The 23,607-nt window shown below is 44.1% G+C and overlaps 2 protein-coding genes and 1 long non-coding RNA gene across 5 annotated transcripts in view; 1 reads left to right on the forward strand and 2 right to left on the reverse strand.

Moving 5' to 3' along the window:
• The window catches only part of LOC114061458, a 47,775-nt gene extending 41,298 nt beyond the window's left edge, over positions 1-6,477 (reverse strand). For both annotated transcript variants that reach the window (XR_003572125.1, XR_003572126.1), the window contains exon 1: positions 6,274-6,477. This is a non-coding gene — a long non-coding RNA (uncharacterized LOC114061458). The remainder of the gene's footprint in view (positions 1-6,273) is intronic.
• Positions 6,478-6,595: 118 nt separating this feature from the next.
• KDM8 (lysine demethylase 8) lies at positions 6,596-14,167 on the forward strand. Its single transcript, XM_027891965.1, has 7 exons — positions 6,596-7,084; positions 7,289-7,458; positions 8,740-8,872; positions 9,738-9,779; positions 10,495-10,644; positions 13,781-13,873; positions 13,971-14,167. The coding sequence occupies exons 1-7, from the start codon at positions 6,596-6,598 to the stop codon at positions 14,133-14,135; spliced, it is 1,242 nt and encodes a 413-aa protein (XP_027747766.1). The 3' UTR covers positions 14,136-14,167.
• Positions 14,168-15,598: 1,431 nt separating this feature from the next.
• NSMCE1 (NSE1 homolog, SMC5-SMC6 complex component) lies at positions 15,599-23,519 on the reverse strand. Of its 2 annotated transcripts, XM_027891953.1 has the most exons (9): positions 23,470-23,519; positions 22,562-22,643; positions 22,323-22,466; positions 20,421-20,542; positions 19,440-19,517; positions 18,032-18,178; positions 16,985-17,101; positions 16,259-16,379; positions 15,599-15,803 (listed from the first exon to the last, which is right to left on the reverse strand). In XM_027891953.1, exons 3-9 carry the CDS (start codon positions 22,438-22,440, stop codon positions 15,772-15,774), a joined length of 735 nt encoding a protein of 244 aa, XP_027747754.1. In that variant the 5' UTR covers positions 22,441-22,466; positions 22,562-22,643; positions 23,470-23,519; the 3' UTR covers positions 15,599-15,771. The 2 variants fall into 2 exon arrangements, with proteins under 2 accessions (XP_027747754.1, XP_027747755.1); XM_027891954.1 differs by lacking the exon at positions 15,599-15,803 and having other exon boundaries at positions 16,351-16,422.
• Positions 23,520-23,607: the final 88 nt, after the last annotated feature.

Raw genomic sequence — 23,607 nt, forward strand, 5'->3', positions numbered from 1 at the left:
TTGCATCAGGTCTTGAAATGCACTATTGGAACAACAGGCAAGGCTTACATTTCCAGAATGTACAGCATTAGCTAAATGCTAAGAGACTTTTCTCTGGCCTGGCCCTCTGTTTGCCATTGGGAGAACACTGTTCATAATTCCAATGGCCTCTGCCTGGCTGTCAATGAAGTGCCAAAGCTACACATCCATTCAGATGAGGCAGAGAAACCCATGCCCTGGCTTCTTTCCACACTCCTGTCAGGAAGCTTTCTACCTGCAGCAGAGTCCTAAACAGGTCGAGTGTAAGCCAGCCATCTCTGAGCCTCAGTTGTTCAGCATTTTACATCCTATGGCACTCAAATTAAAAAATGATGCAAGGATCAAGAATGCATTTTCCACCTTCTTCATCACAGCTGGGCTTTTTGCCATATGAGAAAGGTAATTTTTCATCAGTGTTCATCAGTAAAAAGAAATATCCCATATCAGTTTTCCTTGTAAATCTTTCCAGTAGGCAGATAGAGCTGATGTCAGTTTTATAGCATGTGTGTATGAGATAGGTATATTCTCCCAGTGACACACCATTTCCCCTCCTTCCTCTCTGTTTGTCCCTTGCAAACACAACAAGGGACCATGACGGAAAGAAGAGATTAGCCAACCACTTGCTCTAGGAACACCTGGGACTATGTACTATGAATGCTGCTCTCTGAGATTCTTAAGCACTTTAGATTTGCAAGTAAATTAGGCCTGTGAGTTACTGTTGTGCTATAATAATTTCTATATGAATCTTTTGTTAAATTGTTTAACTTGAGCTATCAATTAAGTGTTGTTAAGTTTAAATGCTGTTAAAACTTTAGGCCTAAACTGTCAAGTCCAGGCTCAGTTTAGCAAGGAACTTGTGACTCACCAGGAGGGTCTACCTTATTCCTTTTTATCCTTATCCTTTCCTACCCTTACCCTTTGCCCCCCTCCCCCTGTTCCAGCCTCCACATGGATAATGTTTGGGTTGATGCTGGTTTTCGACTGATTTTAGATTTTAGTTTGGTTCTTCTCTGTGTGCTTTAACCACTGTTGCCAACAAACTTGGTTGTGCTTTCACTTCTATATTAAACGTGCTTTTGCCAATACCTTTGCCAGTGATTTTTAAGCAACCTCAAAACAGTCATTCATGAGAGTTGTAAAGATTTTGTGTTTCCTTTAATGTTGAAGAAGCTGTCTGAACATGTTTGCAAATATGAAGGAAATTTGCAAATATGCAAATATGAAGGAGATCCAAGTTGATAAAAGAAAAAAAAAAAGGGAAAAATCTGCATTTTTAAAATAGTCTTACACAATTTCCATCCACAAAGGTAACTAAGACTACATGTGTAAGCAACACTGACTGTCTCAGTTGCATCTCAACACTGACACATATGTCCCAGATGGATGTTACATAATGTTTTTGTAAAATAGGCATTTTCCAGTGATTTCTGAAAGTACAATTGGGTATGCTGATGTAGCTTGCTCCAGAAAGAACACTGTGTGCCCTAGACCCACTGCAATGAGAAGAATTCCAAAGTGCCATGCAAAATGTCACCTTATCTCACTTAAAGTTATTTCATCTAGTAATATCAGAGAAATTACAACAATATGTTGTTCTACATTAAAGTACATGACAGTATTATCTGTGAGACCTGGCAGCTGCCACTTTTGGCCGAGCAGATGGCAGTGATAAAAGCACAATGCAGGGAACAGGTTGTTAAAGACATATCCGTCATTACACTGTCGTTGCACAATTACACTCAGCTCCAAGATGCCATCAGAATGCATGGCTGTGTCACTCTCAAGCAGGAAGATATTGCTTATCTGAGGAAAATTATGTATAACAATTAATTCTGTACATATTATTAACCAGATTCATTCATCTCCTGTTCAGAGGAGCAGAAAAAGCAGCCAGGAAATACATCCTAAGTCTTTAAAGTCTTATGTGTTGGTACTTTGCAGAAGGAGAGACAACCATTCATCCCCTGTAAAGGAAAATCAGAGCCAGCCGTGGCTTTCTTAGCAGCCATCAATTTATACTCCCATTTAAGGGCCAGAGGGCATGTTACCTCCCATTTTCACTTTATTACCTTTTTTTTGCAGGGAGGTGGGGGTGAGATGTAGAGGAGATATTAAATGAGTGTATTGCCCAAGGAACGTACCAGTCAACCACTCCTGGAAGCAGAAACAGGCTAAGGCACAGGTGGCAGGGCAGCCTGTCCCCACTCCATCCTTGCCCGTGGCCACTGCCAACACTGACAGGCACTTCTCTGCTGCTGTGATGACCAGTGAAGGCATACACCCAGGCATTCAGAAAGCCCGGGAAACAAGGAAATAGACCACCTCCCCTGGTCCAGAATCACAGAATGGTTCAGGTTGGAAGGGACCACAAATGGGTACTCTGGTCCAACCTCCCTGCTCACGCAAGGTCATCCTAGAGCACATGGCACAGGATTGCCGTGTTCTGGAATATCTCTAGTGAGGGACACTCCACACCCTCTCTGTGCAGCCTGCTCAGTGTATGGCCACTGTGCAGGAAAGTTCTTCCTCATGTTCAGGTGGGACTTCCTGTGCATCAGTTTGTGCCCACTGCCTCTTGCCCTATTGTTGGGCACCACTGAGAAGAGCCTGACTCCATCTTCTTGGCATCCTTCCTTTAGGGAGCGTGTTAATTCCAAAGTGCCAGGCTGCCAAAAGGGACATGGCATTCCTGAGGAGTTGAGCAGCATCCTAAAACCCTGAGCAGAAGGAATACTGTAAGAAATAAATAAGGCGGTTTTATTACAAGCAGGAGTTTCCATGGTCGACTCATGTCAGGATGCCTGGAAGCTGTATTGTTTGGGTGGTTGGAGAGTCATTTAGTTATCAGGGACTAAAAGTTTGCTTGCAGCTACTGCTGCTTACTTACTGCTGTTTGCCGTTACTTATTGCTGTTGCCTATAGTTACAGTACAGAGGCCAGCCAGGAGGCCGGTAAGACAATGGGACCAGCCAGGGCTCACTGCCGAGGGACCACGCGGCCAGGACAGGTGACAGGTCAGTTAAGACAACCAATGGACTGGCAAAGGGCAGTGCGAGCCAGCCCTGAGACCCAATCGAGTCCAAGAAGAGGGGCTATATCACCTTTTAAAGAAGAAAAGGAGCGGGGCTCGCCATGGGAGGAGCGAGGGCACGGTTATGTAAATCAAGAAACCTGAAAAGGACTTGTCCCTCCCATTCTCGCTGTGCTCGGACCTGCCGATTCATCCAACGCGTTGTAATTAAAGTTCTTTCTTTCACTTTATTTGGCCGTCTTCAAAATTTTAATTAGAGATATTTCTCACAATACCTTTAGCGTTACTGTTGTGCTCCTGCAGTGACTGTCCAAGAAATTAGTCAGTGTAAGTACAGACCTCATTAGGGTAGCAGAGAGGACCTGGTCACAGCACAACTGGGATGTGAGACTGTCCAACAGCAGTTTCCTCACAGATTCCTTTTTGCCCACTCTGATCATCTATCAGAGAGGCCACTGAAGAAGCCCCCAGAGAGCTCCTGTGCCTATGCATTGCTGACACTGAACGAGCAAGCAGTGATGCTGGAACCAGACCCAGGGCGCTCGGGATTGCTGGACATGATGTGGCACTAGAGACAGTTTCATCTTCAATAAAAAATCCAGACAAGGCAGCCCATCGGACACAATTTTGCCCTTAAGCAGTGCAAGCAATTTAAACATCCTGACTTGGATTTATATATTTGGGGCATCTGTTTAGTTTTTATTACTCCTGGCCTCAGTTCTCACACTCCTTCACAGATCAAATAACTGCTTTCCCTACTTGCTAATTCCAACAGCTGGTTATTACTCACCAGACTCCTGCTATACTCGCCTGGGGAAGAATCATAAATAAATGTGTACAAGCTAGCAGATGTTGTCATTTTAAAAACTCATCCACCTAGTAAAAACATTCTACTTTGGACTCAAGTGGTGAATCATTGAGCATGTGTCTTGATGTCATTTTAATAAAATCCAAAACCAATCAAAGGACTTTGTTCATTCATTCCAATTAGCAAATGAGGAAAGAGTGCTATAAAGGAGAATATTGTTACAAATAAAAAATGAAATTCTGAACAGGCCAAACACCTTTCCAATGAAGACAAAGGCAAGATAAGACATAGAGCATTTAAAAAAAAAATATCTGGTATAACCAATCACTTTTCCACCACTGGCAGACAAAGTAACATCAACTGTGGGTCCTGGAATCTGTAACTGTAAACAGAGGAGAGAAATACAGATGGTTTATCAGACTTATATTATCTCCCTTAATTGTGTGCCTGTTTGTTTGGGTTTTTTTTAATAGGTAATTTCTTTCTGAATGTCAGTGCTAGGAGAAAGTGAGCTGCCTGGAGCATATCTAAAAAATAAACAGAATATAAGGGAGAAGAAAAAGTGTTAACTAAAACCCAGGAAGCAGAAGAGAAAACCTTGGTACCAACTCTTCTTCTGTGTTTTAAAAGGGACATCTTTCTGCAAGGTAAGGCAATTTGGCTTCCACAATCTTAAAAAAAATTACTTCTGATCAAAACAGCACAAGCTTCAGCGATGGTGGCATAATCCACAGAACTCTTTTATGTCCATTCCTGCAGGTTAAACAGACAACAATAATCTTTGCTCCTTGGCAGCAGGAATTAAATTCTCTCTTGCTGACTTAAAATGGAAATGTCTAGCACTGAAATCGTCCACTTTGTTGGTCAGATAGCTGACACAAAATCTCTGCAGTAGTTTACAGGCATTTCAAAATTAGCAGGTATTACTCTGAGGTTAGCTGCTCTGAGAGCAAAACTTCCCAATTCAGCCTTTCCAAATCTTTTGGGTTTTTTCCCAATAAAGATAATTTCAACCAAGTTACTATGATGCAGCATGACATTATGAGCTTTTAGAGGATTTTCCTCCTAGACTAAAGGCCAGACACAATACAAGACAGTACACACCTTAAGACCAGTCTTCATTAGCTCAGCAGATATACAGCCCTTTCAAGACTACTGATGCTGCATCAACGTTCAAACCACTGTATCAAAATCTGACTGACTAGAAATAATTGTCTTCCAGTGTATGCTCAAAGAGGAACACTAAGCCTCCCTGAATACCCAAAAACTAAAATCTACTCCCATTTGGTTCTTCACCTACAGTAAAACTGATAAACCTCATCGTGGCCTCAATGCCTCACCACTGTACTGGTATACATGTTCAGAACTTGGTGTTATTTTAAATACCAGACAGAAAATCATAATCTTCAAAGCACAATTTGTGAAAATATAATTAATATTTAAACTAGGAAAACTACTCTTTGATGAGAATTGTATTAATCAACTTAAATACAAATATCAAAGTTAACAGAAATTGCAATAAAAACAGGACAGTCCATGAGCACAAGACTAGAACACTTGCTAGCATCTTAAGTTACAAATACTGAATACAGGGTCTAACAAATTCTCCTTGCCAGTTAAATACTTTCTCCTACAGCAGCATATATTAACATTTAGTAGTCAAGGAGGAGAAAATTCTGAATGAAGGTGCTAAAATCACACTGTCACAGGAGGAATTTATGGTGCCAAGAGAAAGGTAGTCAGAAGACAGAGAATAGATGGGCCAGTGTGATAAGCAATGCTCAAGTCTGAAGTGTGAGAGCAGAAGTGATCCTTCAAGGGGAGAGCTGGGAGTGGGGGGAGAGCCACCTGCAACAGCAACAGGAAGACTCACACCATTTAAATTTTTTTTTTTTTTGGAAAGCACTAGTGACTGAGCATGGACAAGGAAGAGTGAGTGTCTCAATGCAAAAAGTGATGATTTTAACTTTTTCTGTAAATGTAGGATTTTGCATCACGTCTGAAGATTTCAAGCCTGGCCAAATAACACTTTTTCATGAGCTACAAATTCCTCATTTGTTGTTATGATGGTTTAGACTTTGGTTCACCATGTTAAGATATTCCTCAGTTGCTGAATTTTAAGTGAAATACTTTTTGTCTTTGCAGTCAAGTATTACGCCCTGAGAACATGTTCAGGGCACATTATCAAAGCAAGCCGTGGCTGAATGATGCCGTGCCCGGTGCGTTAGAAGACTGAGGTGTATATTCCGAGCCCATTAACATCGAGCAGCCGAGCCAGCGAGAGGACACGGGCTCGGGGTCGCGATGGGCTCCGCTCGGGCTCCTCGAGCACACGCGGGGTCCCGAGCAGGGACGTTTCTTTCCAGCACAGAAGGCCAGCAGGGAACAGCGCATCTCCCCGTGCTCCAGCAGTCACCCCCTGCTTCCAGAGCGCAGGCAGCCACCTCCTCATCAGAGAACGGGACCTTCCCCGAGCCTGTGCGCTCCCCTTTACTGAGAACGGCAACGTCGGTCCCAGTCAGTCAATTCCAGCGGGCTCGCTGGTCAAGGGAGCGAGTGACACATGCAGAGATGGAGCTTTGCGGTACGAGACAGAGAACGATGCCGGCACGGTAGGGCCGAAAGCGCGGACCGCCGCGCCACCCGGGCTGGCCCCGCCGCCCCTCGAGGCCAACGCTCCTCCCGCGCCCGGCCCGGCCCGGCAGCGCCCCCGCGCGGGCGCCAGCGGAGATGCGGCCATGGCGGCGGCCGGCGGCGCGGAGGGCGCAGGCAGTGGCCCCGCGCTGTGGGCCGAGGTGCGGGCGCTGCTTCCTTGCGCCGAGGAGGGGCTGACCTTGGCGCTGAGCGGGGAGGTGGAGGGCTGCGTCCTGCCGCTGCTGCGGCGCGCCCGCGCGCTGCTCTACAGCCAGCCGGGCCCGCCCGAGGCGGCGGCAGCGGCGGCGCTGGGGCGCCTCAGCGACGTCCTGCGCGACTATTCCTGGGAGAAGCTGAACGCCGTGCCTTGGAGGGAGGTCGGCAAGGGCTGGCGGCAGGTCTACGCCTACGGCTGCCTCTTCGGGGCCCTGGCCGAGGTGGCCGCGGGCCGCCCGCGGGCCGCCGTGCGCCTCTGCGACCTGGGGCTCCTGCTCGGTGCCGCCGTCCTGGACAACGTCCTGGCGCGCCTGGTGCGCGCGCTGCAGCTGCGCCTGCCCCGCCAGATGGCGCCGCGGGACCGGCCCCGCGCACAGGTACCGCCCGCCCCCCCGCCCGGGTCACCCGCCTCGAACCCCCCTCCTTCCCGGCCTCGAACCCCCCTCCTTCCCGGCCTCGAACCCCCCCTCCTTCCCGGCCTCGGAACCCCCCTCCTTCCCGGCCTCGAACCCCCCCTCCTTCCCGGCCTCCAGCCTCCACGGGGGTCTCTGCCGCGTGTTGAGGGGGAACGTCCCTTCCAGAGGGTCCGGCCGGAGCGGCCCCCGCCGCCCCTCACGGTGCAGCCGGAGGAGGCGATTCCACACCTTCACTGCCCTTCGCTGGAGCACTTCAGAGACAACTACCTCCTTCCCGAGCGGCCCGTGGTCCTGGAGGGCGTCATGGACCACTGGCCGTGTATGAAGAAGTGGAGGTGAGAAAGAAGTTTCTTCCTTGTCCAAGTCAAGGTACGATCGTTCCCTGTGTTGGGTATCTTGGTGATCGGTAGAGCAGCAGAGACCTTTGCAGAGGATGGACACTGTGGGCAGTGAGTTTTGCTGGCAGCACCTTTCTACTTCTCTGTGGAAGTGGCTTCATAGATAAGGGAAGCATTCAGAGCATCACACAGCAAGAGCCAGACTGAGCCAGGGCGAAGGTGACCCTCCGCCCAGCCTGGGGCTGTCCCGGGAGCCCAGTGGCGAATCGGTGGTGCAGTGTGTTGCTCAGCTGGGAACTCAAAAGGATTGCACGTTGCAAAGTGCCAGTGGGCTTCTCACAGCTCAGTGGGTCTGTGATTTTTACCCCTTGGAATGTGTCGATAATCAGTGCAATGGGAAGTGAATTTCAGAGCCATGAGTCACCATGATTGACTTTTTCATTCACAAGTGCAAGCCCTGATGTTTGCTCACTGTCATGTTTGCATGTTGAGTTTCAGCCACCACCATGCAGGAGTGAGTAATAGCATTGTGCTGCCTGCCTAATGTAAGCATCAGTGCACTGAGTATTTGTGAGGCGAAGCTCATGATTCCTTACAAAAGGGGAAAAAACACTCATGCATAGTTTGAACAATTGCTTTTGTTCAACAGCCAAGGGTACAATTGACATTAAGTGAACACACTTGCTATTTTTAGGGATTTTATTCATTTTTGAGGGAAGGTACTCCACTGGGTAACTTTGGACACTTTTTAAAAGATTAACTCCTCCATTTACATAATACCATTGTCCATGGAGAGATGTGTTCCACCCATTAGAGTAATCCCTCTGGCTGTAACCAGGATGTATATTCTTGGCACCTGTGTAGGGAATTTGACACTGGCAGAGAGTTGATCTAGTATTAATGATAAAAAGATACATTTTATTTAGCAAACATGGCAGCAGGCAGTAAGAAGATTGGCTATCCCTCACCAAGAGAGACTTAATAGCTTAAATCTCCTTAGCTCCTAAGGAAACCACAGTTAACTGAGGCAAACAAGATTTTAAACCAAAATAAAATAGACAGTTGTGGGATAATGTACGCACAAACCAGCCTGCTGATTTCCTTGCCGCTTACATTGTTTTCTGCTGCCTTTTGTCTCTGGTTGGTTGGGTTTAGAGACAAGAAACTTGTGGTAGTAGAATTTTATTACCCTACAGGACTGATTTGGATTGATTGCCTTACATTCACAATTACTAAGAAAAGAAGTATAAAATGTAATTGAACTTTTCTTTATTTCAGCGTGGACTATTTTTGTCAAGTCGCAGGGTGCCGCACAGTCCCCGTGGAGTTGGGTGCCCGGTACACAGATGAGGAATGGTCTCAGCAGCTCATGACTGTCAGTGACTTCATCAGCCAGTATATCATGGATGAGGTGTGTTGCACTCATTTTATTTCATCTCCAAACACAGCAGCATAGTACTGTTACAGACAACAGTTCTGCTTCCAACAAACATCCTCAAAGGTGATGGTCAAGGGAGAGGGTGTGCTGTAAGCACAACTCTGAATTAAAAGGCTTGACATATTTTCAAGATCTGAAGCTAGAAATAGTTATTGAAACAATACCTAGGTTTGATTTTTACATATAATCGAATGTACAGCAGCTGGAATTTGACAAATAAATACATACATTCTACAGCAAAAGCCTGACTGGTGGAGTCTAAGTATTAGGGATCCTCAGCCAGCAGGATCAAGATCCAAATTCACATGCCACAAGGCAGAAAAATAAAAATCAATTAGCAGTTGGAATGTCCTTTTGCTTTCACAGCTGAGAATCCAAAGCTCCTCTTTCTGTTTCCTGACCTTCTGGCAGGTAGTACTGTGTGCCGTAGCAAACTGCTCTGCAGTGCAGCCCGGAATAGAGTATGGAGGTAGTTCCAAAGAGTGAAGGAGAACTGGTCTGTGTGCCAGTAGTGTCTGGCTATAAAGATGCAGCACATGCTCATGGGACTGACAAGAGTGTTGAGAGTCCATGGGGTTATAGCTCAGCTTCCTCCAGTTAACTCGAGCTAGATGACTTATTGATTATGGAGACACATATACACTCTTGCAATTTCAGTGGAGCTATAAATTGCTATTTCAGAAGACCCCTTATACTGTTGAAACAGTTCTCTGAATAGGATATTGGAAGTGGATGTTACCTATAAGTAAATTCTGTTCACCTGTAAGTAAATTAACTGACTGAGAAGTCATACACTATATGTCGCTATGTGTTTTTTATTTCTCTGCTGTCATTTCAGAACAGTGTAGGATACCTTGCCCAGCACCAGCTTTTTGATCAGGTAAAATTGAGTGAATGTTTTAATCTACGGTAAAGTGTTCCCTTCAACTGTACTAGATCAAAGGGTATATGAAGAACTCACGGTAATTATTAAGTTTCTGTTCCCATGATTTGAAAGAACGGAGGAAGAGGTTTGTTCCATTTGGCTGAAAAATATGGAAATAAACCGCTCTAGGGATTAAGGTATGCAATCCTAGTGCTGTAAGCATATACTTACCAGGATAATCACTCAGAAAGTAGCAGTTCCTCAAATTCAGGGAAGAGGTTTGGACAGGGAACAGTGTTCAGCGTTGATCACCATAATCTGAAATGTCATTCCAGTTTACCAGAATTTAGGTTGATGGGAGACATAAAAAGGAATCTCATGGAGAAACAAGCATAGCATATAAGGGATCAGCTGTTTCTTTTCCATGAACCGCAAACCTGCTTACTCTCGTGTGTGTCTCTGGTTTCTGCTAAGGCAAAGATCTCTGAAGAAAGAGAAACCTCTTTTTTTCTCCCACCTCTCCTTCCAGCAGAATCTGCTCACTAGAACAGAAAGTATGAGGACATTTCCTGCAGATTCCTAGCAGGTCAGCTATTTTTCTCCTGCCCTTGCTGGACAAGCAGGTCATTTGTTTTCTTTGTGTCAAGCCTCGTCCATCTGTTTGATGAATTAATTATGTTTGGCAAGTCAGCATGTATCCTTTTTAATGTTTATTTCTTTATGGAAATAGATCCCAGAACTGAAAGAAGATATCAATATCCCTGACTACTGCTGTCTGGGGGAAGGGGAAGAAGATGACATCACCATTAATGCTTGGTTTGGTCCAGGAGGCACTATCTCACCTCTTCATCAGGATCCTCAGCAAAACTTTTTAGCCCAGGTATGTACTCTAGTTACTCTACACATGCCATTAATGCAATACTTATTAAAAATGTTTATGGTATGTAAGTGTTAGAGACAAGGGATGCAGAAAACTCGAGGAACAATTAAAGGATAGAGAACATGCAGGTACTATTTTGTTATTACATTGCATTTGTCGTTACTGCAACCTAATGTTCAGTGTAATCTTGTAGGCCACAAGTGTTCCTCATTGAGACAGACCATTACTTACCCTTGTTTCACAGATGATAAATAGAAATCACAAGAAGCAGCTTTTCCAAAGTCACACAGGGAGTTTGTAACAGAGTTGGGAAGAACCTGGATCCTCTCACAGTGTATCAAGGAGCTTCTTTTTCTGATGTCATGGTTTAACTCTAGGCAGCCCCCAAGCCCCACACAGCCATTCACTCATCCATCAACCAGCAGGATCGGTGAGAGAATCAGGAAAGTGAAGATAGAAAACTTCTGAGTTGACATAATAACACTTTCATAGGTGAAACAAAAGCCATGCACACAAGCAGAGCAAAACAAATAATTAATTCAGTGCTTCTTATGGGCAACAGGTATTCAGCCACCTCCAGGAGAGCAGGGCCCTATCATGTGTAGCAGTGACTGGGGAAGACAAATGTCATCACTCCAAACATTTCCCCCTGCTTCCTCCTTCTTTCCCCCAGCTTTACATACTGAGCAGGATGTCATAAGTCTGGAATATCCCTTGGGTCAGTTGCAGTCCCAGTTTTGTCTCCTCCCAACCTCCCACGCGCTCCCAAATCCCTCCCCAACGTGGCCACACGAGGGGCAGGAAAGGCTTTGGCTCTGTGTAAACCCTGCTCAGCAATAACAAAAATGTCTCTATATTATCAACCCTGTGTTCAGCACAGATCCAAAACACAGCCCCACATCAGCCACTGTGAAGAAAATTAATTCTCCCCTGGCCAAAACCAGCACATCTGGAATGCAAGATTTTGAGGGGGCCTTAGGTGCATACTTTAATCCACATCAGGTTACCCAATAAAATATCTATTCATGCATGCAGAGAGATATGAATTAATATTTGCACTGTGGCCTCATTTCTGCTGAGTTTCTCTTGGTAGGCTTTTTGATGATGACTTTTAGTGCAGAATAGCCCAATAAAATACTGGGGCCCTGTGGTACTAAACAAGCCTAGAAAAGTCTTCTGGGTCCAAGCAGTTGACAACTGTAAATCCTCAAATGCTGAGAGGTGTCTTGCTTACTGGAAAGAGATTGCTGTCCCATCAGACTCTAACAAAAAATGGCTTACACTTTCACACATTTTCCAGCAGGATTGTGACATTGAACACTTTATACTTGTGCTTATTTATAGGCTGAGCCTTAGTTTCTCTGTCCCAAACAGCTGCATCTTGTGAACCTGTGTTTTCATTTGGAACTGAGACTTAATTCAGGCCTTTCTAAAGTAGGTTTTTACAACTGCTGTGCAACTCTATACGGATTGTATTTCTCTTCCCTGCTACCTGCCTGGCATGCACACACAGCTGCACTCTGAAAGCAAAGTACTGTACTATACACTCTGTGTAAAGCTTGAGGGAGATTTTTCTAATGGAAGTCAATTACAGGAGCTGTTAGACTGAGAAAAGATACTTCCCTCACAAACCTCAGAACTTGTTTTCTTCTGCTCGAAGAATGGGAGAGTATCTGCCAGTGCTGTGAAAGTCTTGGTGATTTGAACAGCAGGTGATCTGGCAGTTTTCAGCTTTCAATTAAAACTGCGCTGCCTCGTGATGCCATTCAAAGTGTGGCTGTAGAGTAGAGGAAGGCACAAGCGCAACTAAACAAAGTGCATTGATCCCTGCTGGCTGGGTGGTGGCTGCTGCCGAGATCATAGTGTTTCCAGTAATGAGGAAACCAGTAGCTGGAGATGCAGGATATTGCCCATTAACTGGTGCCTACAACCTTATAATATACAAGGCCTTGCCCATGAGGCAAGTGAAGAAAGGAGCTGTTAACATCTGGTGACAGTCCCCCAAAAAGTTCAGGTATTCAAAAAAATGTGCTGTTGGAGCAATAACCAGCTTTTTTGTCACTTCCGTACATCATCAAAAATGCCATGTAACACTGGGGTCTTTAGAGAGCTAATTAATATCCATAATCCTCTTAGGGTATGGAAGGCATCCTAAAAATGCATGTACAGCCAAAGTTATTCAGATCAATACTCTAGTAGTTTAACCAGTGATAGTGAAGAGTAGGACAGGGCAGGAGTACGTTGGTACTTATCCAGCCTATAGAATATATTTATTTGCTGTCCTTGAAGCAACAAACTCTGAATATTCAGTATGACAGCTTGGGTGTTGGTAAGATTTCAGGAAATCCTATTCTATTATGTGGGAAGGGATGTTAAGATAGAGGAAAAGCAGGTTGCTCGGGAATGGTTGAGTAGCATAACACCAGTCCAGGGTACTGTGATTAGAGTACTGACTTATCTCTTAACAGGACAGTTCCAAACAAGCATGATCATGCCTAGCCTTTGAGAAGATCTGGAATGCTGGCACAAGCAGCATGAATCTTCATGCTAAGCCTTCTGTTCCACTGGTATAAGTGCAGGAATCAGCTTTGACTCTTTCATGCTGCCATTTCTGGGCACTGACAACTTGTAGTTCGTGTGGTGTTCAGGGCAGCCAAGCCAGTCAGCTTACAAATTGTCATTTCAGCACTCTAGTGAAAGAACTAGTTTAATGATGACACAGGAATAAGAGTTTTAGGAGCATATCAAAGCTTGGCAGTCACTGTGTAGGTATCTCTGCCTGACGATATGAACTGCAATGAAGATTCAACCTCTTTATTCTCAGTTCTACTTATTTCTAGCTACATAGAGCCCAAATAATAATGTATAAATTGGGTGCCTCAAAGTTTAAATTGAAAGTAATTTGATTAAAGGCATTTCCTTCCTAAAGGCATTCAAATTCTTATCTGCTCCAAGGAACAGGTACTTGAATTTCAATAGTTTGATTTAACTTTTTATTATAGCAGTGTCTATAACTAACAAAGAGGATGTTCCTTGTAATTAGGTATATTTACTGTTAAATGCCAGGTGTGGCCCACAGCTTCCAGTAATGTACTGCTTAATGATAAATGGAAAACATTTATTTTACTATATACAGGTATTAGGAAGAAAGTATATCCGTCTGTATTCACCACAAGATTCAGAAAACCTGTACCCACATGAAAGCCAAATTCTTCACAACACTAGTCAGGTAAATAGTTGCCTGAAATTTTTGTATCTGTAATGTTACCTTATCAAATCATATTTGAGTAAAGACATTCTGCTAATGATCATTTGGGTTTTTATAGGTTGATGTGGAAGATCCCGACTTGGTCAAGTTTCCCAATTTCACAAAGGCTGCATTTCAGTCCTGCATTCTGATGCCTGGACAGATTCTGTTTATTCCAGTTAAATATTGGCACTATGTGCGATCACTTGAGCTCAGCTTCTCTGTCAGTTTCTGGTGGTCATAGCTCTGAAGCATTGTCTGCAACATTGTAATGGGAATTAGCTCACGAGAGGTTAGAAGTGGAGCAAAACCAAAAACCAACAACCTCTTTCTAAAGCATGGAGAATCGGGAGGGCAACTGGAAAGATGATGCTGCAGCCACTTCATTTTTGTAGATGTTTCTAATTACTCCTTGTGAAGAGCACGTTAGGTCAGTGTCCTGTGTGCATGTGTCCCTCAGAAACAGCCTGTGTCTGGGCACTGCCAGGGCTCTGCCTCTGTCTGCAACACCGGCTCAGTGTTATCTTCTACTTGGATTTAATAGCACTAAAGCCTGGAGTCACCTAGAGAAATGGTGACATTTTATAATGTATTTTCTCTCTGTTGTAAAATAAAGCTAACACAAAGCAAGGTACCAGTCTCCTGAATGGAAGAAGTTACTTGTGTATCCTGGTTCCAGCCAAGGACAGGGTTAATTTTTGCAGTAAGGTGGTAGTGGTTGTGAGCACTTGCCTGTGAAACTTCTCTTTTGTACACTGTGTTATTAGTATTGTAATTATCACTGTTTGTTTTCTTGGATTCCATTGCTGTTCCCAGCTTCTTCTTATATCAACCCATGATCTTCACCTTTTGTGCTCCCAGTTCTCTCCAGCCCACCCCAGGGGAAAGAGCAGCTGGTGGTTTGGAGTGTTACGATGGAAACATTAAATTGGGGAGTACCATTCCTAAACCATGACATCTTGTTAAAGCCCAGGAACATAACTGAAGTTAACCCATAGTTTAATTGCCGTTAAATAAACTGAAGCTTAGTTATACTTTCATTAACTATCAGCTGAACCAGTGCCTTCCTGAAGTGTCGTTACCAAGGACAGGAACGCTGCCATTCCAGTCTGGTGTCTGGCAGTAACGTTCCTTCTTTTTTTTATTTAAGTCACTCTTAAAGGAAGAAACATCCTTACATAAAACTGGAGACAGAAGTATTAGGACTAAAAATCTAAAGAATCTCAATATGGTAATTTTTTCAGCACTTTGTAGACATAAGCTGACATTGCCCCAAGTCCTGTCGTACTCCTTCCCAATTGTTCTGACTGTGGCAATATTCCCTCCCTTACGGAGTAAAACTGCTCGTGACCTGGCCTTATGTCAAGACAAACTCTTCTGCATCTAAAGAAGGGACAAAACTCAAAGCCAAAGTGTCAGCTGGAAGTGTTCCAACTCCAGCCCTAGGTCAGAGACCTTACATGTGCTGCACGGATTTCTCACCTGCTTGAGGTGCTACAGCAGGTGTCAGTTCCATTGTGTAGTTGACAAATAGGGAGCATTTGCTGAGAAAGGCTTCTTTGAAGAGTCCACCTGCATAAATTAGCTTGCAGGACTGACTAAAACATTTGCCTCTCTTATCCCCAAACGTGCACTGAAAGTCCCAACCCAAGAATATGGAGAACTTCAAACACAAAACAGCCTCCAAAAAAGCTGTGTAGGCATTACTGTAAATAAGAACAGGAAAGTCAACGATAATTTTATTAGAAGTACAGAAAATAAGTACACTGACCATTGTTATTAATGAATATAATACAATCTGGCTCTTCTTCCAGAGTGAGTGAAAATAGCTGTCACTGACAGCAAGTCTACTGTCATCATCTACGGCTGAGAATGGAGCTCTATGGTGACTGGGAGTTCATTCGACTCATGCCTGTAAAGACAACGAAGGTTAATGAATGACACACACAAAAAAAGCATAATATTGTATAACCTCCTGATTTTTAAAATGCTTTGTGTATTCCTGTGTTGCTGTTCACAATGTCCAATTCTCCTGGAGAAATAGGGGGGTTCCAAAGAGATTCTTAAAAGCTCAGTATTTCCTGAAGTTTTAGTGCCATGGGTTGTGCGTGTCCCCTATTCCCTGCCACCCCCCCACCTTAAGGTAGTTACGAACAACATGCAGGGTCTGCTGTGCCCCTGTGGCACAGTCTGGGCACTGTGAGGGCTTGTTACCCATGTGTGGTTTAATGTCTCAAACGTACAGCTGAAGTCAGAAAGAACTGATACTCAGTTACAGTTGTAAATAATACAGGTACTGCCATTAAACATCACAGCTCATTTCCTAGTATTACTACACTGTTTTTTTAAAAATAGATTGCTTGGTACCTGGGATGTCACAAGACCAGAATTCATTACACTTCGGACAGCGGGGTTCAGTCTGAGCCTTGAAGTACTTTCTAACACAAGGTAAATGCATTCCAATTCCACAGGATTCACATACTTGGCTCTGAAATCCAGGAGTGATGATTAAAAAATCTTTCTAACCTGTCCTTGCACGCTCACAGAGCAAGAGAATGCAGCAGTTTTGGAACAGAAATCCAGGCTGTAACCACTTATGCAAGACTAAACTGGTAGCATTCCAGTTATCACAACACAGTGTTCTAGCATGCTCTATATAACCACATTATTATATTCATGCTGAGGTCCAGACACAAGTAATTCCTGACCCAAACCCCAGGAACCCTAAGAATGAACGTGTGTCACGTGAAGACTGCTGTTGCTAAGGCCCAAAGAGGAGACTGGTAACACCTCACAGCTAAACCTGTTTCAACATCAGGGGCGCATCTCTAGCCTGCTGGTTTGGAAAGCCAGACAGTACAACCACATTTGTCACTGGGTGAGTGCACTTTCTCCAAGTTTATACTTGGAGACACTGCTCCAAGATAATTTTTTACTAAAGACAGAAGATAAAAGTGCCTACTAAGAAAAATAATGGGTTTTCTTTTAAGCACCACAACGAGATTACAATACTAGGATTTTTTAACGCATGCCTAATACTCAAAGGGAAGTATCACAAACCTCAGCTATGACCATGTGATAAACAGACATTACCTGGACTGCGAGGCTGCGACAGATGTTACATTTCCTTGCCACGTCCTGGTAGTTGCTGAGAATGTACTGTTCCATTTCAATTATGCAACGAGTATGCAGAGTATATTCTCCATTTTTCTAGGGAAACGTCTCAAGATTAGGAATTTAATTTCTTTGACCTTTTTTGACTTTGCTAACCCCCTGCTAGCAAGCATTTGACAGCCACCTTTTTCTGCCATCATGAAACTAACATGCTGGTAGTGGTACAATGCAAAGCCAAAATACCTTTGAAGTAGCAGAACTCATTTGTTTAGTGGAGCAGAATAAAGATCTCACATCTTTAACTAGTCCTTGGAAAGTACAGATGAGCAAGCATGCTCTCCTTAACAGAAGCATGCAGTTTTGGGACCCTCCGTTTGCACGTTAGAGGAAATTTTCCCAGCTTTCAACAAAATCTAGGTGTTTACTGCTTGAGGTATCTCTGGAAATCTCTGCTAAATCACTTTAACATATAAGTGACTGTGTGGCAGCAGGTTGGAGATCTACGATGCAATGACTCCAGCAGAGAAGGACTGAGGTCTGATTTGGCAAGCAATGCAGGGTTCACACGGTGAGCCTATCTCAACTGCTCCTCTCATGGAGATGTGACCATGTGCACAGTGGCCCATGCATTCCTGGTGCAGGAGTTTTCAACATGTTTGGCCTAACCACTTTTCAGGAAATTCCAAATGTAACTAACAGCACTATCACCCTGGAGAGCCTTCCCCAGCTCTCATTCCTGGCTGAAGGATGTCTGCGTGTCACTGGTCAGGGCAGAACACACAAACCCACCTGGCCCAGGTAGAAGAAACTGAAACCATTTGGTCCTGTACAGACCTACCCAAGGACTTTTTCCTTGTAAGTCTATTTCCTTTTCTGCAAAAATCACAGGAGCAGCAATAAGCACGGGCCCCCTAAAACCATTTTTGCCATCATTCATTAAAGAATAGCTCCAGTTTCACCCATCATATCCATAAGAACATGGTAGCTGGACCTACTGAAATACGTTGAATACTTGAAAGCAATTACCTCAGAGAGCCACTTATCCTCCACAAAAACTTTCAGCACTTGTTCTGCTTCCTTTTTCTTCATTTTCTTTGTCTTAAGTTTGTCAGCCAAGTTTAAAATATCTGTAGATGAGGCAAAGCCATTTTCTGATAAAAGGATTAGGTCCATCTACAGAAAGAAACATTACCGAGTATAAAAAACCCCTGCAGACACACCTTACAGTAATGTACTGATGTGCAGGTTTTTCAGCATCCATACATGTGAGAGATACTACAGAATATGGCTTTAACCAGAACTGTAAAACAAAGGCCAAAAGCTGAAACAGTCATTGTCCCCTTGACAGTTTTGATGTTTGCCAAGAAAACATTTCCACCAATAGAAGTGTACGTGCTGCCTAAATGAAGCTGCTTTCAGGGACCCCTCAGCACATTCAACAGTGACAGATCTGTTTTCTTTTTATCTGCTCTTTGTCAACTAAGTTTTCCACTCTTGAGTCGCTAGTACTTCTGAGCCTACCTGGCACCTGAAGGCTGTACAGTATCACCAATCTTCACAGAACCTCACTGGAAACATTTCTGCTGCTCATTAGCACAGAGTCCCTGTCAGCAGTGACATGGGCAACAACAACACACCCTCTGCAGTGCTGACCTGGCTGCGTGGGGGAGGGCAGGGAAACCTCTGGGTCCTATCCATGGAGATTAGACTTCTGCAGCTGTTACACAGAACAGTCAATGCACCTCTCTTTCCAGTTTATACAAAAAATGTAATGAGTGTGCAAAAAAAAGTCTAGTGGCTGGAAAATTAAGTCCTCAGAGTCCAAGACATTATGAGAACAATTCGGTAAAACATCCAAGATACACAGCTATGATCACAACTCACATTAATGGTTGTTGATAAGAAATTAAAAACCAAATGTCCTTGAATCTTGGCCCAATAGTTCTATTTGGAACTTTAAAAAATCTCAAGTGTGTGTTTTCTTGTTTGTAAAGCAGCATTCTGACTAGTTTATTAATACAGAATTGGCTAAGCAGGAACAAGGCAAATGTCTCTATTCAAATCAGAAAAAAAAATGTTATTAACATTAAAATCTACTGCATATTACTAAACTACTGAAGCCAGTGAAAAATTCAGCAACCACAACTGAAAATCCTGAAGAAAGGTGTTTAACTTTAGCACGTGTGTGTTGAGTCCCCAGCCCCAAGGAGCACTTCCCTGGTGCTGGTTTTGCTTTACCCATAACTGACTTCCAGCAGGGAATCATTACTTGCACATACTTCCATCCCTGCCAATCCCATTCAGTCTGGGATAAACTTACGTAAAATGGCAACTAGTTTCTGAACCGCATCTCCGTTCATTTCCATTTCCATTCATTCAAAGGTGATACCTTCCCAAATAATCTGATTTACTAAATGATAACTGACATACTTACTGTTTTTCTAAACAACTCTAATTCAATTTCTGTATAGTCAGATGCCATTTTAGTTACTTCAGTTTCTGCCAAATTCACCTTAAAAAAAAAGAAATAAACTGAATCAAAGTGCCATTGTAGTTTTACACCAGAAACTGTAAAAGGCCCTCTGAGGAAAAGAATATATCAACTTACAATTAACAGAAATGTCAGTTCTTTAAGGGGAATGAAATAGGCTGATCCTTGAAGGGCAGTCAATGGTACTCCAGTCCTTTATTTACAACATTTGATCTTCCAGCCACATGTTCTCCAGAGCTGCCTCTGCCCAGGCCAAGCCCTTCAACAACCCAGATTCCCCAAAGTAACGCAGAGACTGCAGCAGAACTGACATGTCAAACCAGGCACAGTGCTGGACAGCAGCACAAACTATGTTATCAGTCACTTCTTTTTTCACTCTGAAAAACAATTGCTGATGTTTCCTGCTCTTACTGCACGTGCTACTACTATTATTAGCTCAGCTTAATTGGCAAAATGACCCAGAAAGGTTAAAAGCAGCAGTTAGTGTTAAATACCTCCTGTATGGTCTTTTGAAATTGTTATATAAGCTTCCCTCTCTGACATGTGCATTGCAAAGTATCTGGGAAACTTCTTATAGGTCACTCCTCAGCAACCCTTTTGTGCTAGGTTGATTTTTGAGTAGGAGAAAAAGAAAACTAATGTTAGAGGGCTCTGTTTTCTAGTTTAAAGATCTGTCTCAAGAAATAAAGTCTCCAGTGGAAAAGGAATCTCACTTCAGCCCTTAAGCAATGTTTATGTTAAATAACTCCAACACTGCTGTGGTCCTTGCTGCCATGTCCTACTCCCACAGACCACGGCTACAGCAGTTGATCCTTCCCCTGCCCTGTCCTACCAGCAGTTCCTGCAGCTGCTGCTGGCCCCACACAAACACAGCTGTCCCTACACAAACACAGCTGTCCCCACACAAACAAAGCAGATACCTACTACAGCATAATGTGCTCTCCCATCCTCTTCTGACATTCCTTTCCGGATCTGCATAAACAAAGGCTGCAGGTGCCTGTTAATAGTGCTGATGAAATCGTCCAGTTTATCATGTGCGTAGTAAACTGAAAATAAATAAGAAAAAGCACATACAGAGAGAAGTCAAACAATTACACATCAGGCAGATTTTTTTTGTGAAACGTTTTTTCCCAGGTAAAAGCACTAAAACTCCATGAGGCAAATTCAAACAGGGCTTTTCTATTCAGCAGATGTATCGTTTTCTTGCGCTGCTGTCTCCTGTCCTTCAGAGACAGCTCCTTGAAAGTCAGTTGAGAGAGAGTTCAGACATTCTGCCTTGCTGTAGGGAACCCACAGCACTAATCCAGTAATTACAGTGACTTGAACTAAACTGAATCAAAAATAAAACATGACCAGGAAAAATTACTATTCAGAATAGAAAAATACACCGGCTTACTTTCCTTTACACACACGTAATTCCTTGTTTCTGTGTGTTCTGTTTCACAGATTAATGGCATGTAAGTGATCAAGTTACATATCAAAAAAATTCTAGTATTGTAAAAACATGGGTGCTATCTTGTGTCGTGTTCTACTAACAAATTAAATACTAGCAGCAGTTCTATCACAGACATAATTAAGATGGCCTTTGGAGCTATTCTGTGGAAGTGCATGTGATGGCTCTTGCCTGCACAACACCAGCACAACCATCAGGTCCACCCAAAACAAGACTTTTGTCAGTAGCACTCCTGTTGCCTTCATCAGGCTAGGATTTAAAAATCAGGGTTAAGAAACAGCTTGTAACTTTATAAAAATTACTCCTGTCTCAAAAATACAACCACTTGTCACTAACTTAACCGTGTTCTCAGTCACAGGTCCTGCTCCCAAACACAGCACAGTGCCAAATGGCATTCCCAGGATGCTCTTGTCCAGGAGTTCATGATTCTGATATATAAGACTCCTTAAGTAAACAAAACCAAGTAACAGCAAGAACAATTGTAAAGTACAATATCAAATATAATTTTGCCACCTGGCTGGCCCATCAACAGGAAACACTGTACACACCACAATCAGGGAGTGTTAGTAACAGATCTGAAAGTGGGTATAAAATGAAAGATAACAATATCCTTTTGTTCAACAGCTCTAACATTTTAATGTGAGATGAGTGGCTGCTCCAGTACATCTTCTGTGAAAATAAGGGATATAAATTCCTCATAAAAAATAAAGAGGAGTCAGACCACACCAAAAGCTGCACTTCACAATTTTAGCATCTAAGAAGGTGGCCAAGTTACAGTTCCTGGCTCAGGAGGCCCAAAAATAGACTACTTCGTCCTGACCTAACATCTGTGGGTAAGTAGATACAAAACCAGAAGAGTCCCTGCAGAGTGGGTAGCATGGTGACAAGACAGAAGGACACTCCTAAGCCTGGCAGGAGCGCAGCTTCCAGGACTAGGAACGGGCAATACATTGTAGGTGAGATGGGACAAAGTACAGCCATCCACCAGGAAAACCTCATGTCATCCTCACTGAAACGGTTCTGCAACAGTCACTTCTCCCACAACACCAGAGAGAAATAACTGAAGTGGATTTACTTAAAAGCATTCCCTATAGTGAAGTGCTACCAGCATCAAAAATGATTTTTTTAAAATCACTTATATGTATAATCTATAAAAACCAATTCTGATAAAATAAAAAGTGGCATATATTAATCTGACATGATTAGAAGTTAGTTTACTCACTGCTGTGTTACTTTATCTTTCAGGAAAGAGAGAGGACACATATTTACAGTTTTTTAAAATTTTTAGCTGGTGTGTGTCTTTCAGAAATCCAATTTCTCCAAGCTGCACCAGAAAAAAAACACAACTTCTTCCATCTCCAAGACAAACACACCTTTATCAGTTTCACAGCAGTGGTGGTGTAATTTCCTGGCCTCTGATCCTTCTGTTATCCCCTTAGACATCAGAACCTGCAAGAACCGTCGATGAGCATCAGTCATCTGAGCCGCCATCGCAGTGTCCCACCAGGCTTCACGTGCTGCAGGAGGTGTAAGCTGGCATTAATGCACTTGTTCGTACAAAGTAAGAATACACAGTCCAAGCATATGTAAGATTTCAATTAAACTCTCTTACATTGAATGAGAGCAAAAGAGCAGATCCCCGCGTCGTCCTCAGAATGCAGATGGTGACCAGCTCTGAGACTCTGGAAGGGTGCAAAAGGTAAAGTCCAACTACTTTTAGCTACAGAATAGAACAAGGTAGGCATTGTGCTATTGCCTCAAAAAAACAGGAATGAAGCTCCTTAACACCAAGGTAGCACTAAGCATCAGGCGCTGCTTTATTGCAGTGCTGGATGCACAGGGCAGTGACTCTTGCCTGCACGCTGGCTCAAGGTGATACAATATTGAGTCTATGTAGTCTCACAGAGTCTTCTAGCGGGGTCTTTGGGCACCTGGTGGTCGTTGAGCCTCTGAACTTTGATCTAAATATGGTGTTTTCATCGAAGCTGCAGAGTTTGCTACTGAACAAGCTGGATTGGGCCGGTTTGACTTGTTACAAATGTGGTTCCAGAGCTCCCAACGTTCCACTGACCGCTACCTCCTCGTCAGCAACTTATAAAACTCTCATACCCCCAAAGCTGAAAATAAGTGTTGTGTGACAAACTCAACACCGCGCGCGGTTCCGTGTGGGATGTGACCTGCGTGGGATGTGGTTCTGTGTTGGTCGCTCCCGCTCCTCACATAGCCTGGTTAGAGCAAAGTTACAGCAAATCCTCCTCTACACGTCCTGAAGAACTCCAGAACTAACGAAAGGCAGCTAAGAAAATTCCCTGACCACTGCCCCGACCGCCTCTGGCCGAGCTCCGGCCCCGCTGCTTCGCTGCCCGCTCGGCCTCGGGCCCCGGGTCCGCCGCGGCCACAGCCCACGGGGCAACGGCCCGAAAGACCACTCGGTCGCAGAGACCGCCCGCTGCCCCCCGCCCTCGGCCCCGCCGGGACCCGCCGAGGAACCACCTCCACCTGCCGCCTCCCCGCACCCACCTCCGCTCGACAGCTCAGCGATCTCTGCGTGCGCCTGCCATCGATAGCTCCGCCCCCGGCCCCGCCCCCGCCCGGGCCCCACCCCCTCCCCTTGCCAGCTCCACCCCGCTCAGCCCCCGCCCCCTCCCTGCGGGCCCC

The sequence above is a fragment of the Empidonax traillii genome, unplaced genomic scaffold (genome assembly GCF_003031625.1).
Source record: "Empidonax traillii isolate 1590-97213 ecotype Southwest subspecies unplaced genomic scaffold, ASM303162v1 scaffold335:size599443, whole genome shotgun sequence".
NCBI classification, from domain to species: Eukaryota; Metazoa; Chordata; class Aves; order Passeriformes; family Tyrannidae; genus Empidonax; species Empidonax traillii.